Below are 15,123 nucleotides of genomic sequence, written 5' to 3'. Positions count from 1 at the left end.
AGGCAGTTTGTGTATTTGTGTGACGCTAACTAGCCTCTCATTTGCTCGACCTTTTGTTGCCATGGTTGGGAGTCTTCTGAAATACTAAGAGGCATCTGATATTTTTGGGTTGTACTCTTAATAGCTACCAAGTGACTGCACTACCTCCAGAAAGCATAGGTGTGCCATCTGCTGTCTAGCTGCTGGAACTGTAGTCATTTCAATGGCTTGCACATGATACCACAGATGTTGACCCACCAATTCAAGGTACTGTACTTCATGTGCTTTATATAACACAGTGGTGTCCAAACCTTTTTCAAAGAGGGCCAGACTTGATGAAGAGAAGTGCCGTGGGGGCCAATCAAAGTTCCTGAAACGGACTTTGGACATGCCTGATATAGCATAACCTACATATTCAGCTAAAATAAAAAAGTGTCCAGAGTAAATAACTCCATGCCCTAGAGCTTTTCAAAGGTCGTTATTAGGTTTTTATTCTGTTTTTCCTAGGTGTGTCCTGTTTCACAGGTTAATGACGGTAAATGGGGGGGGGGGTGAAGTGCCAAGGCAATGGAGAAGATTGTCCAAAGAACCCTGGGGACTAGTTTGTTAAGGGTGCTGAACCTCTGTAAGGAGTACATTTCCTGGGATTCTTTAGGGAAAGCCACGTGCTTTGCTTGTTTCCATGATCCCCACTGCCTGTCACTACCAGACACTTCAGCAAACAGTTCTGGGGCTATTTCCAAAAAGCCAAACCAGAAGTTTCATAAATGAGTCCTACAAGCGCTGAGGGTCTATATTTGTACTGAAAGCCCTGCTCTAGATTTATGTGAGATAACACACACACACACACCTGCCTATGAATCTATCTATAGAATTCCACTCATCTTCCAAGCAGAGTTTTGCGCAGTCCCTACCGCCCCCCACTTCCTCCTCCTCTCCTGCAAATTTATATTCTCCCAACCCCCCTTTGAGGCGGGTCAGGCGAAGAAATAATAACGGTTGTCCCCAGGTCTAGTGCTGACACGCCAACCAACCATAGCTGTCAACCTTCCCTTTTTTCCGCGAGAAATTCCCTTATTCCGCTAATTCCCGCTGCTATCCCGGATTGTTAGATATCCCATAGAGACTGTCCCCGGGACAGGTAAGAGTGCTGATCCCTTATTTTCAAATCTGAAAGTTGACAGCTATGCAACCAACCCATCCCAGGGTTACGTGCACGCGCGCGAGATAACGCTCGATGAGTGCTGAAAACTATAAAGCGCACTCTGCACATGCTTAGCGAGCTGCACTTCCGTTAACCGCCATCCTGCGAGTTCTCATGCTAGATCCTTGCAGAGGAAGGGGCCGGGTTTTTTTATTATAAAAAACCGCATTATTTATTTATTTTTTACTGTGCAAAGCAACGTGGGCCAGAGAACCTCCAGCGGAACCCAGCCTCTCTCGCCCCCCGCCCTCCACGCCGCTAGGGGCGGACTCCTCGTCGCCTCCGCCCGTCAGGTGGCGGAAGAGCAGCGCGGAGCGGCATGGGCGCCCTTGGCAAGCTCAGGGCGGCGCTCCCAGCTGGCCTAAGGGCAGTTCGGCCGCCGCCAGAGAGGCTCTTCGGAGGCGCCTCCGCCGCGCAGCTCCGCCCTCGGCCTCCTGCTCCGGAAGCGGCGGCGACCGCCGCGCTCTACGTCCACGTGAGTCCGGCGGGAAGCGGAACGCGATTCACCGCGCGCGAGAGAGGGGGTTTCCCCCATTTTATGCGCTTGCGCACGCCGGCTTCCCCGCGAGCGTTGTAAAACGGACTTTTGCGCATGCGGACCGCGAAGTAAAGCTGCTCCTCCTTTTCCTGAGGCGCTGAGTAACTCCCGCCAAATCGACTGCCGGGGATACCTTCCACACACCCTTTTTAGTAAAGTGCGCATGCGCCGTTCCTGAGGCGTTCTCTAAGTCCGGAAGGAGGGTTTGCCCTGTTTCCTTGGCAGGCCTCTTTCCCTCACCTCCAGTGCGCTTGCGTGGGGTCTGAACTGGTGCAAGTACAGTGCGCTTCCTCGACGGATCGCTTCTCACTCTGCGCATGTTCATGATGGTGATAATGTCTCTTCCATTCACCCCCCCGACCCCCTCTTACTGAGGACTTGCATGTGTTTTACCATCACAACCCAGATGGTTATGACTCAAAGAGAGTTGCACCATAACTGAGGAGGGAAAACATTACGGACAGATCAGTGTGTGTGTGTGTGTTCAGATCCATAGAGATTTATCTACCTGATCTACCGTAGTTTCTAAGAAGTGTATAATGGATTCTGCTCAGCCAAAAGCCCAATAGACTTCCTCTGAAACAGAAATACGTGGCAACGTGGCATTTTACCCCAAACTAAGCACACCTCTCTCATAGTTGACAGTCTTTCCTTGCCTTCACTCTTCCATGTCTGCTTTTGTCTTTTTTCTGTCTATTTAAGAGGCAAAATACACATCATTAGCACGACAGGCTGTTGCTTCCTGAGCAGTATGATATGATTTCCAACTGAGGGGGTTATAGGAATGCTCCTACGTCTTAAAAACAACAAAACCTAACGCATCAGAAAGAATATATGTAACACATTCCCATGAGTAATTGGGTTATTTTTGGAGGCCCTCTTCAGGAAAGAGTCCTGGAAAACCACCTGTGCTGACTTTCTGTGAATTGGTATTTAAAAACCATTCTGCTCTTGCTCTTCCCCATGTAATTCCAAATTTGTGTTTGGAACCACAACTGATTATATTTCAGAACAAGTTCATTCTGGGGCGTTGTCATAGCAAGTGTAGAAGACTAGGTTGCCTTGTGCTACACTTCCTCCAGCAATCATCCTCTTCCCAAGCATAATTCATAATGCAATACTAAACATATCTCCACAGAAGGAAGTCCTATTGAATTCAATGCCGCTTACCCCCAGGTTAAATTTCCCACATAACTCCTTTGTAGAGTCCTCTCTTAAACATTTCACCTGCCCACAAATATACGGACTGAAAGACATGATGGTCACGATGAATGGAAAGCCTTTGAAGTTTAGCCAAAGCTAGAGATAGAGCATCTTTATGAAATAAAATGGGTTTGTGGTTGTTTTTTTTACTTGGGCTGGCATTTATTGGCTGAGATTAAACTCTGTTGAGTAGGACTAAGTCTATAGTGCAATAAGTATATTTGTATTTTGAATCCACCATGTTTTTAAAACATGCTGGTGGTCACTATGTGCCTTTAGAATGAGTGCAGAGTTAAATATTTTGCATTCCAAGCCATTTTATTGATTGCCCCTCTTGGTAGATAGAAGTGTTACAGGCTTTGGTCTGGCAAGATGTTGACGATAGCAGGACACAGCAGGGTGAAGGTACCAGAAAGTGTGTTAACAAATAAGAATTCTATTGTTTCCTTGGTCTCTTAGTGGCCCTACTGTGAGAAACGCTGCAGCTACTGCAACTTCAACAAGTACATTCCCCGAAATCTTGATGAGCAGAAAATGAGGAACTGTCTTGTTCAGGAGGCCCAGACCCTGATCCAACTCAGCCAAGTCAAGAGGTTAGTATAGTGGAAGATGAGGGGGAGGTTTTGAACAGTCAGGATTTACAGTCAGGGAACTTTGGAAGGAAAGGGAAAGAGATGAGTTTTACAACAAAGCCAGCAGCTGCTCTTGCGTTGGGAATTTTAGTGTTTTGGGATAAGCCCAATATATTCAGTACTTCACCATTAGAGGACAGTGGCTTTTGTGAAATCCTACAGAGGTTTGAAGTCTTTCTGATCAGTGGGAGCATTATGTTGTATATTTGTTAAGCGGCTTGTAAACTGCTATAGGAAGATTTATTTATTTTATTGAAAAGCAGTAGACAAAAAAAAAAAAAAGGCAATCAGATGTATGGCTGAGATGTATATGGCTCAACACTGTGGGTTCCTCAGATATGTCCCTCTCACCCTCTCCTTGGTTTTGCAGAATCACATCAGTGTTCTTTGGCGGAGGGACGCCAAGCCTGGCCAACCCGCTCACCATTGCTGCTGTCCTGGACACTGTCTCCCAGTGTGCCCATTTAGCAGAAGGCACTGAGGTTACACTGGAAGCCAATCCCACTTCAGCAGATGCCTCGTGCCTGGCTGAGTTCCAGAAAGCTGGTGTCAATCGCCTCTCCATTGGTGTCCAGGTGAGGTGACGGGTGCATTGCTTTCAGGGCTGTATTAATCTGTGCTGATCCAGTTACAATATTCCTTTTGGGAGAAGTTTCTAAAAAGCATTTGTGGAAATGTTTGGCAACTTGCATTTGTCAAAAATGGTTGAGCATGCCACTCTATTTATCAGCATCTCTCTTCCTTTCCTGCCCATAGTATGCCAGAAACAGCAAACAGTTACTTATGGAATAAATATCTCAGAATAGTCCAGGATAACCACCAATCTGACCTGTGAGAAATTCCTTTCCTGTTACTATTTTTCTACATCCACAATTTTAAAAGTAAGAGTTAACTTTGGCAAGGGAAACAACAACCGGGGGATCAGTGTGAGATTTCAGTCAGGGAAGGAGTTAAAACACAACCCCCCCCCAAGAATGTATTTCAAAGGGGAGAGGGAGAAAATGGGAAATCTCTTGCACAAACTGTTTTTTGGCCACCAGACTCTTCACATTTTGCTCCCATTGGTTCTTGCTTGCACCTGACATTCAAAAATCTTCATGCTCTAATAGTGTTTTCACTCTTGCCTTACTCATATCTCTTTCCCAACACTTGCACTTCTTCTTCTCCTGATAAATGAGGCAAATATACTCATGTTTTCCCGTCCTCATCAACAGTCACTTAATAATACTGAACTGAAACTCCTTGGAAGGAACCACACCTCTTGTGACGCTCTACGAACTCTAGAAGAAGCCAAGAAACTCTTTGCAGGCCGTACTTCCATTGACCTCATATTTGGACTCCCGGGTCAGACCAATGCATCGTGGATCCAGGGTCTGGAGGAAATGCTCACTGTGTGTGATGACCACATCTCTCTCTACCAGCTGACACTGGAGAGGGGAACTTCCCTTTTCAAGCAAGTCCACCAGGGCTCCCTGCCCATGCCTGATCCGGATGTAGTATCAGAGATGTACGAGTGCTCCCGGCATGTGTTGCAAAATTCAGGTTTCCATCAGTACGAGGTCTCCAATTTCGCTAGGAATGTAAGTCTGTTACTTTGCCTAGAACCTCTGCTATACAGTGGTACCTCGCAAGACGAATGCCTCGCAAGACAAAAAACGCGCAAGACGAAAGAGTTTTCCGTTTTTTGAGTCGTTCCGCAAGATGAATTTCCCTATGGGCTTGCTTCGCAAGACGAAACGTCTTGCGAGTTCTTGCGAGTTTGTTTCCTTTTTCTTTAAGCCGCTAAGCCGTTAATAGCCGCTAAGCTGCTAGTAGCCGCTAAGCCGCTAATAGCCGTGCTTCGCAAGACGAAAAAACCGTAAGACGAAGTGACTCGCGGAATGGATTAATTTCGTCTTGTGAGGCACCACTGTGTAGCTTAAATCAGGAGTGGGGACTTTACTCAGTCCAAGGGCAGCATCCAAACATTGTGAATCTTTCCCACACACCAATTCATACACACCAATGTCACCCACTTCTGTCCATTCTCACGTATAATACAGACCATACCAATACCCATTCATGTTTGTTTTCTCCCCACCCCAACACACACACACTGACCACACCTCCAAATAATTAGGCTTGAAAAAACATTGGAGTTGCAGTCTCCACAAAGATCTCGCTCTCTCACACACATATACAACAGCTAAGCTTGAAAACAGCTTCCCATTGGAGTCATTGGAAGACTTTTTTTCAACACAATTGCCACAGGTGGAGGGTAACTGGGGTTGAGGGTCATAGCTGCTAAGGGAATGGTTAACCTTCTCCCCGTGTTCTGTCACACACAGAGAGAGAGAGAGAGGGAGAGGGAGAGGGAGAGTGAGTTTTCAAGCCTGACAAGCAAGAGGAGCTTTTTTCAGTGTGGGGGTTGCAGGATATGGTTAACCCTTCCCTCTTCAGTTGCAACCACTCCAAAAAAACCCACAGAACAATCCCCCCCAAGGGGGATATGCAGAGAAGCACCCATGGGTCTCATCCAGATGGATTGGTGGCGGGGTTCCTCTGGCCTAAGCAGAAGGGAGTAGACAAAATAATTTCAGATAATGAAATAAGCTTGCTTGCTTGATTGTGTGTGTGTGTGCGTGTGGAAAGAGAAGAATATTATCCAGCTACAGAAGTGAAGCAAACATGCTCTGAGGATGCCTTCTTAGCAAAGAACAGAGCATGTTATGGAAGGCAGTAGGCACAGGCTGAGACTGATAGTCAGAAGGCTTAGTTCCCATCCCAAGAGAGAGCTTTAAATCTGAGCTTTCCACTTTCTCACAAAACTTGAATGCTGGATCCACTGAGTCGCTGAGCGTCCTCAGGAGTCAGTCGCTAAAGGGTGCCCAGCATGGTCTAACACTGGACTACCTATTCCTTAGTGGTTATGCTGTTCTGTTGTTTTTTTTCCTGCAGGGGGCACTTAGTACCCACAACCTGTCCTATTGGCAAGGGAGTCAATATATTGGGATTGGACCAGGTGAGCATTGCTTGGGGAGATGAGAGGGGCCAGCCGCTTCCCAATCTGGGCTCTCCAAAGTGCTTTTCAGATGGCACCATTTTAGCTGTGCTTCATGTTAGACATGAGTTGTTGGGGGAAAGATGGCCTCAGCCATCTGATGGCTGGGCAGTTATGCACATTTGCTTCCCATACCCTCTAGAGACGAAGAATTAAGCCACAGCCCTGGCTGCCTCTTTCCTAGGTGCCCATGGGAGATTTGTGCCATGGGGAGATGGCAAGGTCCATCGGGAGGCCAGGATACAGACTTTGGAGCCAGATGTATGGATGAAGGAGGTGTTGGCCATTGGGCACGGGACCCGGAAGCGGACTGAACTCAGCAAACTGGATATGTAAGCAGAAGGGGAGGCGAGGAGGCAGTTTTATCCCATGAATTTGAGTAGAATTCCTTCAAACCATGGTATTGCAGCGGGAACACCTTGGATTCAAGTTTTGACTTGACCACAAACTCAGTAGTTGCCCATAGGCATGCCATGACTGCTTAGGCCCCCATCTGCAATGTACCTTGGGTTACATATGCTTCAGGTTACATACGTTTCAGGTTACAGACTCCGCTAACCCAAAAATAGTACCTCGGGTTAAGAACTTTGCTTCAGGATGAGGACAGAAATCGTGCTCCGGTAGCACGGCGGCAGCAGGAGGCTCCATTAGCTAAAATGGTGCTTCAGGTTAAGAACAGTTTCAGGTTAAGGACGGACCTCCGGAATGAATTAAGTACTTAACCCGAGGTACCATTGTACTAAGACTTACATTACATTGCTGTTAGGATTTCTGAGAAAATCCATGTGAAATGCTTTGAACACTCTAAAGAAGGGGGAGGGGAGGATTTTCAGCTCAAGGGCCTCATTCCCTCAAGTCAATCTTTTAGGGTGGCAGTGGTGGGTGGGGCCAGAGGCAAGGAATGGATGGAGCCACAGTGACTCTTATCTTTGATATGGTGGCTACATTTCAGCTGTGGAGAATCCAGAGGCTTCTATGCATACTCATCTCTCCACCCTTAAGCTGGGCCAGGGTTTCCCAAACTTGGGGCTCCAGCCGCTTTTGGACTACAGTTCACATCACCTCCGGCCACTGGTCCTGGTAGCTGGGGATTATGAGAATTGTAGTCCAACAACAGCTGGAGACCTAAGTTTGGGAAACTGATCTAGGCAAATATGTTTTAATATGGTATATAATGCTTGAAATAGCAGGTGAAGTTGGTTCTGAGCATATGTCCTCTGCGTAGGCCAGACATAGCCAAACTTGGCCCTCTAGATGTTTTGGGACTACAACTCCCATCATCCCTAGCTAACAGGACCAGTGGTCAGGGATGATGGGAATTGTAGTCCCAAAACACCTGGAGGGCCAAGTTTGGCCATGCCTGGTCTAAGCTAATCTGCTACAGTTGCTAGGAATGGTATGTGCAGAAAAAGCAGTACAGGTTTCTGGTGACTACCGTATTCCTAGGTTGCTAGAGAGTTCTATGTCCTTGTGTTATGTTACCCTGTGACTGTCTCCTTTGCAGACTGGAAGAGGTTCTGATGTTGGGGCTTCGTATGGATATAGGAATTACACACAAGGTGAGGTGTGATTGTGCCAGCAACTGCACTTGCAGCCAACTGGGTGGGGCTGAAATTTTCAGTGCCCTAACTCCAGAGCTTTTGGCAGAAATGGCCTATTACTTCCTCTTTTTCTGAACTTTCTCTGTCTTTTCCACAAGGTACTCAGCAGGTAGAATCAAAAGAATTAAAGAGAAATGAGTGGCCAAGAAGCAAAATACGTGACCAGCACCAGTGGTTTGAATCTGCTTTTAAAAGATTGGATTTTTATTCCTTTTGGAGAAAGCTTTGAAAAACCTGCTGGTTGTGGTTGCTAAATGAATGAAAGCTGGAAATAACCTTTGTGGGATTTCCACTGGCCACGAGGCTCTCAATTTTAGGAACTGCAGATTTTCCCCGCCCTCGGTTTATTTTCCTTAAAACACACATTGTTGCTTTCAGTGGTCCAACAAGGAGAGAATTAGCTGTTGCCTAAAGCAACCCACAGGGACGTGGGTGGCGCTGTGGTCTAAACCACTGAGCCTAGGGCTTGCCGATCAGAAGGTTGGCGGTTCGAATCCCTGTGACGGGGTTAGCTCCCGATGCTCGGTCCCAACTCTAGCAGTTCGAAAGCACATCAAATGCAAGTAGATAAATAGGTACCGCTCCGGCGGGAAGGTAAACGGCGTTTCTGTATAGTGCTCTGGTTTCGGCAGAACCGGCTTAGTCATGCTTGCCACATGACCTGGAAAAACTGTATGTGGACAAACGGCGACTCCCTCGGCCAGTAAAGCAATATGAGCACTGCAACCCCAGAGTCGTTAGCGACTGGACTTAACTGTCAGGGGTTCTTTGCCTTTACCTTTAAAACAACCCCCTGCACCTTTCTCTCTCCAACTTTTATTCAGAGTTATATTTGTTTCCTTGCATCTATCAGCAGCATCCAGTTATGTACACTGGGAGCAGGAAAGAAAAGGAAAATAACATGGTTATTTCTGACCAAAAGCATTACTAGGGTGGGGAAAAACAACTCAACACTGAGCTTCTTAATTTGGCAGCAGTGCTGTGTCAGGCATCTTGTTGAGTAGTACTGTAAGCTACACCAGGAACTGGGACCATGGGGCTCTCCAGATGTTCTTGGGACTCCAACTCCCATCAATCCCAGCCAACAAGGCTGGTGGTCCGAGATGATGGGAGCCAAGTTCAACATTGGGAGGGTCATGTTTCCCATTCCTGCCTTAAATCTTCACCCCTCCAACAAACACAAAAATGGTGAAGTCAAGCTTTGAAAATCAAACCGATTCAAGCTTGCCAAATTGCTTAGCATATTTTGGTTATGGTAGAAATCTAGAAACCACTAGACAATTTTGCACAATCCCAGTGCAGGCTGAGATGAAAACAACAATATACTTCCACCCTTGCTGCAACTTAACTTGCCAGGCTTACTCCCAACGATGGTTTGTTGCCAAAAATATAAAAGGGGTGTTGGGATTCAAATATGGGTTTGCCACCAAACTAGCATCTAGATTCTGTTTTAGCAACTGGCATGGCCGCTCAGGTACTGACCTTCATTACAAAGATGCAGCCAACCTAGGATTTCAGAAAGATATGCTAGCTTGAATGCTGGTTGCCAAGGACAGAAGGGGGAAAAAGCAAAAAAGAATTTATTTATTTTTACGTATGTACATTGCTTCTTGCCTTTTGGTGTTAGGAGTCTCCAAAGGTAGCCAGAAAATAAATAAAGACCATAAAAAACCAATTTACAACAACTCATAAATCAACAACTCATAAAATCGGTAAATGATATATTTCAAGCAATATGTAGTGCTGGGTTGCACATAATACAAACTATGGCTTAGTGCAAATGGAGAAATCACAGCCATTTTGCTGCTGCTGCTTCCATCTTGCTGCTGCCATCGCACTGCTGTGAGCCAAGCCATTCCTTGGCTTAGGGTGTCATCTGAACCCAGGCTTGAGGTTTGTGTCGCTCCAGTCAAGCCATGAGCTGTAACTATGGGGTGTTCTGGGCTTATAGCTTGTAATTTGGCTGGAGCAGGCAAACCCAAAGCCTAGGTTAAGACAACATGCTTAGCCAAGGGAAGGCTTAGCTCACAGCAGTGCAGCAGGGGGAGGAGCGCTCTCCAGGAACAATCACACTAAGCCATGGTTTGTTTGGTGTAGTGTTATATGCAAACTTGATAGCGGAATGGCAGGCTGTGGGGGGGGGGGAGTTACTGCACTTCCTGAAAATTTCTAGGGAGCTAGAGCATCCTTGAGGATGTGCCGCAAGAGAATAGGTCTAACTTCTTGAGGACACCAGTTTAAACTCTGGGGGCGGAGGGGAGCAACCAGAGCAGGGCCCCATCATATGGTCTTAAAAGTATATGAGAGGCTGAGGAATTCATTGCGAGGACTTTATAATTGACATTTGGAAGTCGCATTCCCCCCCACCTCCCGCTCATTAGTGTTCTGATAGGACATCAACTGCAAAGCAAATTCTCGAAGCTATCGAGCAACACCCATCCTAGCATTTCTTTTCTACAGCACTGGCTGCAATTTGCCCCTGACCTCAGCCTGTGGGATGCATTTGGAGAATCGGAGGAAGTGAAAGAGCTGGAGGAGGGCGGTTTGCTGCTTCTAGACGACAAGTAAGGGGCCCCTACGGGTTCATCATGTTTATCTGTGAAGAAAGATGCTGCTGTCTGCTGTGGAAGATTAATCCATGTCCTTGTCGGTGGGGATTGGTTTGTTTTTTTGCAGGGGACTTAGATGTTCTTGGAGAGGCCTGGCTGTGTTGGATTCTCTGCTGCTGACACTTCTCAACCAGTTCCAGAAAGCCTGGGTGGAAAGAGAAAAAACGTTCAATCAAACCTGAAGTCCCCACTTAGGTTCCTTAAGAAGTAAAGGATGGCAGGAAGCAGCCTTATACTGGGTAGGGCAGGACACTAGGGATTAGGAATGTTCCAACCTTGTGCACTGACTCACACTACCATCCGGGGATAGTAATTTAGCCATCTCGATCTCATTTTCTCCACCTACTAAAGCTGGGATAATGACCATGAGCCTTGCAGATGAAATACACGTTATGGAACCACAGCATTCTCATGATGTTAGTAAAACAAGGCAACAAAATGGAATGCAGGGCATTGATCTGTACAGGGGTAGGGCCCACATCCTCAGGTGGCGTGTCCTGATGGCGTCACTAATCACAGGTCCAACAGGCTGAACAAGTAACTTTCTACACAGGATGAAATTTCAGCCATTGTCCATTAAACCCATGGCTAAAAGCACAGTGCAAACTTATACTTCAGAGGTAGGATGACTATATTTCAGGGGTGATTTAAATTGAGAAAGCACTGTATTTTTCGCTCTATAAGACGCACCAGACCACAAGACGCACCTAGTTTTTGGAGGAGGAAAACAAGAAAAAAAATATTCTGAATCTCAGAAGCCAGAACAACAAGAGGGATCGCTGCGCGGTAAAAGCAGCAATCCCTCTTGCTGTTCTGGCTTCTGGGATAGCTGCGCAGCCTGCATTCGCTCCATAAGACGCACACACATTTCCCCTTACTTTTTAGGAGGGAAAAAGTGAGTCTTATAGAGCAAAAAATACGGTATGTTGGCTAGATGAGCTTCAAGTTTCCTACTAGATATAATTTTGGTTGTGTGTGGAGATTATAGTCGCACATTTTGAGAACCGCGGTGGAATTCAAATGACTCCAGCTAATTTATTTGACAAATAAAATAAAGAGTTCAGTTAGGTTTTATACACATTATATACAAACTCCCATGCATGGACTCCGGACAGCAGGAAACGTGCTCCATTTTGTATTTACTGGCTAACACAGTAACACAGAGACCGGTGATAATAATAATAAAAACGGAAACAGAAACATGACATGTCTTTTCTGCTCAGGTTCACCCACTGGGAAGGTGGGGTGTGCAAAGGTGTGTCAGCTAACTTGATGCACACTGTGCTGGTTGGCTGGCCTCCTATGATGTCACCAGGAAACTTCCTTGTGCTCATTCCCTGGAACAATGCTGCACTGGATTTTGAAGGTAATGAAGGGAAGGGTGAACACATGAACAGGATAGTTTGGAAAAATAAATTAAAAAGGACAGCTGACCTGAAGCGTGTTGGAAGTACAAGACTAATTGCTGAGCCAGTATCTGATTTGCTGATATGCACATAAGTTGTCTTGGGCTCACCCAACAGCCAAAGACCAAATCAAGCTCTCTTGTACTGTTTAATTTTATTCTTAAAAGCACACAAACAACAGAACTTTTAAAACATCAATAAAATTCAGTTCCAGAGACTAACAGGCTCTTTTTAAATATTATGCCTGGAGCTTTTGCACCTTAATTGTGAAAATAATTTAAAATATGTAAAATAATATGGCAGAAGCATGGAAAGACCTGGAATCAAAGCAACATTATGCAGCTTAAAGTTCATCTCACCAACCTGGTGAAAAGTTCTTACTTAGTATGTGGTTTTTGTTTTGCCAAAATTGAATAAGATTCCTGAGGTGAAACTACTTTAATGCTGCTTTTTAAGGGAACAAGCCTAGCAATCTCCCCTGCTGTTGGTTTTCTTGCCGCAGGATAGGCTTTAAAAATAATTTCTTGTAAGCCACACAGGAAATTTGTTGCAGGGTGAGATTTAGATCCTAAATAAAACAGACTTGTAAGTGGGGTAACTACACCAAACACAGCTTCACTAAACATGCAAAAAGTTTGGGAGTTTTGCACCTTGGTACAATTGCATGGAGGTAAATGGGCTGCTAGGTCATTTCTAACTTACCCATCAGGGGTTTGTGTGTGTATATAATCTCTCTCATGAAAAACTGCCTCTTCTTTCCAAATGCAGGGAGAGAGACAAACACACTCACGTCTAAGGGCTGATTAAAATCAGTAAAGCAATTAAAGCTTATTACAATCACTCTGGGAGGCAGGAGTAAACTACTAGGGCAGGAATTAAACTTAAAGTGGAATAATTACAGCTTTAATTGCAGCTTCTTTTTACGCTGGATTTCCATCTACTCTTCACTAGTGTGCACATAACTTTTTAATAGATTTACTATGACTAACAGTCTTTAATATTTGCCATTCTCCTCCTTGCAGTAGCTAAGCTATAGAATCTGCAATGTAAATAGGACAAGCAGACACATTCCCTGCCCACCAGCTTATAATTTAAAATAGACATGTAAGGAAAAGGAGAGATAAGGACATAAAATATAGGCGATAATGGGCTGTCGGAGCGGGGTGCAGAAGAGAGGGGGGGGAGAGTTCTAATAGAAAAAAGTGCATTTCAGACAGGGGCTGGAAGATGGCATAGTGTGGATTTTGGTGGGAAAGGAATTCAATTAATAACAATAGGGGTGAGGGCAGATATGGCATAGAAGGGCAGATATGGCATAGAAGCCAAGATTGAACAGGAAAACAGAACCAGCAGAAGTAATGTGGGAATAAAAAAAAGAGGAGGCAAAAGGGTTGACAAATTAAAAGGGGAAATGGCTGTATAAGAGAAGTTTATATGAACAAGACAGTCAGTTAAAGATGGGAAAATAGGAACAATGTGGTGAAAACCATGGGAAGAAAGAACAAGCTGAAGAGCCATAGGATAAATAGTTGAGGGTTGCCTTTAGTTTGTGCTAGACTCCTCCAGTTGGCTAAATTGATAATATGGTGTTGCCTCTTCAGCAACATGGTTGTATGGCAAAGACATACTGCACAAAATTACAGTTGTAGTCTAGGAACACGTCTATTACTCACATCCTTCCCAAAGCAAGTTTGGAACCTGTTGAGGCAACAATAGCTTTGCAACAGGAGAGCTCCTTATGATCTCGTGCCTCTGTTATTTGAACCACAAAGCGTATTTAGACCTCACTGCTAAATTAGATTTGAAGAAATGATTTCGAAATTTAGGCTGGAATCCTGAACATATTTGCTTGGCAGAGATTCAAACAGAAATCACCAAGACTTGCTTCTGACTAATCATGGTCAAAATTTAACTGAAGGAAAGAAGGGAACATGTTTTCAGATAATCCCCTGAAAACAACTTTCTATTATATGAGCAAGGAAATGTGTGTACAGTTAAACTGGATGAGCCAAAGGAGCATTCCATCATTTAAATGCTCAAACATTCTAGCTATAAAATACAAAATAATTTGTCCCATATGGAATTTGATGCAGGGAACCTGTGTGGTCTGGTTTAAAGAAGAAAAGAAATGGCCAACATACAATGATTTCCCCTCTAACAGTTTATCAGTTTATGACTTTTTTTTCTCTCCTTTTGCCATTTTAGTTTCTCCCCCCCTTAAAAAAAAGAATATTATAGGCATTTTGATATACATGCTTTGGTCCCCTCACTCCCCAAAACAGCATAATTTGCCAGAAAACAAATGACAGCAGGCAGCAAAGTGTTCAAGCCTCCCACACCTGTATTTTTAAAGCCACCTACACAATTAACAATTGTTACCGGCAATTCTTTAAATGCAGTATCACTTGATTTGGGCATTTTTTTGCATATGATAATTGCTAGTGAGGTAGCGGAACTCTTATCCTAAAGCAAATGTTTATTCTCAAATACGGGGGGGGGGGCAGATATTTTTTGGGGGGAGGGGTGTCCTCCCAGTCCACTTCTTCCTTGTAGCATTTCCTACGCTGGGATTTTATTTTGGAACTGTCAAGAGCTCATTGGGCGTCTCCTGCAACACTTACGTTTTTACATCACTTGGTAAACATGTAAACTAATGGGACTTTTCCTGTCACCGTCATATCCGAGTTTATGGAGAAACAAGCCTGCCTCAATGGAGTAGGCGGGGAAAACAATGGAATAAGTACCAAAACCCCCGAACTGCGGTGGCGACACCACTTGCTCGCGTATTTCCATCCATGCGGGGGCGGCGCACCCTCTGCTACTTCCCATTTTTAGAAGGTGAAAAGGAAGGGGGATTTGCTCAAGAGTTGGAGGCAGCCGATTGGGTGTTTCTGGAGTTCAGAAAGGCCAT

At 45.1% G+C, this 15,123-nt stretch overlaps 1 protein-coding gene across 4 annotated transcripts; it reads left to right on the top strand.

Annotated features, from left to right (window-relative positions):
• The first annotated feature begins 1,398 nt into the window (after positions 1-1,398).
• RSAD1 (radical S-adenosyl methionine domain containing 1) lies at positions 1,399-12,008 on the top strand. Of its 4 annotated transcripts, none has more exons than XM_082211126.1 (9): positions 1,399-1,658; positions 3,384-3,517; positions 3,927-4,131; positions 4,771-5,136; positions 6,494-6,557; positions 6,781-6,928; positions 8,101-8,155; positions 10,658-10,761; positions 10,874-12,008. In XM_082211126.1, the coding sequence occupies exons 1-9, from the start codon at positions 1,503-1,505 to the stop codon at positions 10,986-10,988; spliced, it is 1,347 nt and encodes a 448-aa protein (XP_082067252.1). In that variant the 5' UTR covers positions 1,399-1,502; the 3' UTR covers positions 10,989-12,008. The 4 variants fall into 4 exon arrangements, with proteins under 4 accessions (XP_082067252.1, XP_082067253.1, XP_082067255.1 ...); XM_082211127.1 differs by lacking the exon at positions 1,399-1,658 and adding an exon at positions 1,888-2,050; XM_082211129.1 differs by lacking the exon at positions 1,399-1,658 and adding an exon at positions 2,057-2,189.
• The last annotated feature ends 3,115 nt before the right edge of the window (positions 12,009-15,123 follow it).

The sequence above is a fragment of the Podarcis vaucheri genome (genome assembly GCF_965113315.1).
Source record: "Podarcis vaucheri genome assembly, chromosome: 2".
NCBI classification, from domain to species: Eukaryota; Metazoa; Chordata; class Lepidosauria; order Squamata; family Lacertidae; genus Podarcis; species Podarcis vaucheri.
Note: the sequence above shows the minus strand (reverse complement) of the source record. Positions and strands in the feature narration are given on the sequence as shown.

Bases quoted from the DNA above. Each gene is read 5' to 3' on its own strand.
- RSAD1 (XM_082211126.1), top strand. From the start codon at position 1,503: ATGGGCGCCCTTGGCAAGCTCAGGGCGGCGCTCCCAGCTGGCCTAAGG. The intron at 3,518-3,926 runs GTTAGTATAGTG...TTGGTTTTGCAG, and splicing joins CAACTCAGCCAAGTCAAGAG to AATCACATCAGTGTTCTTTG. The intron at 10,762-10,873 runs GTAAGGGGCCCC...GTTTTTTTGCAG, and splicing joins TTGCTGCTTCTAGACGACAA to GGGACTTAGATGTTCTTGGA.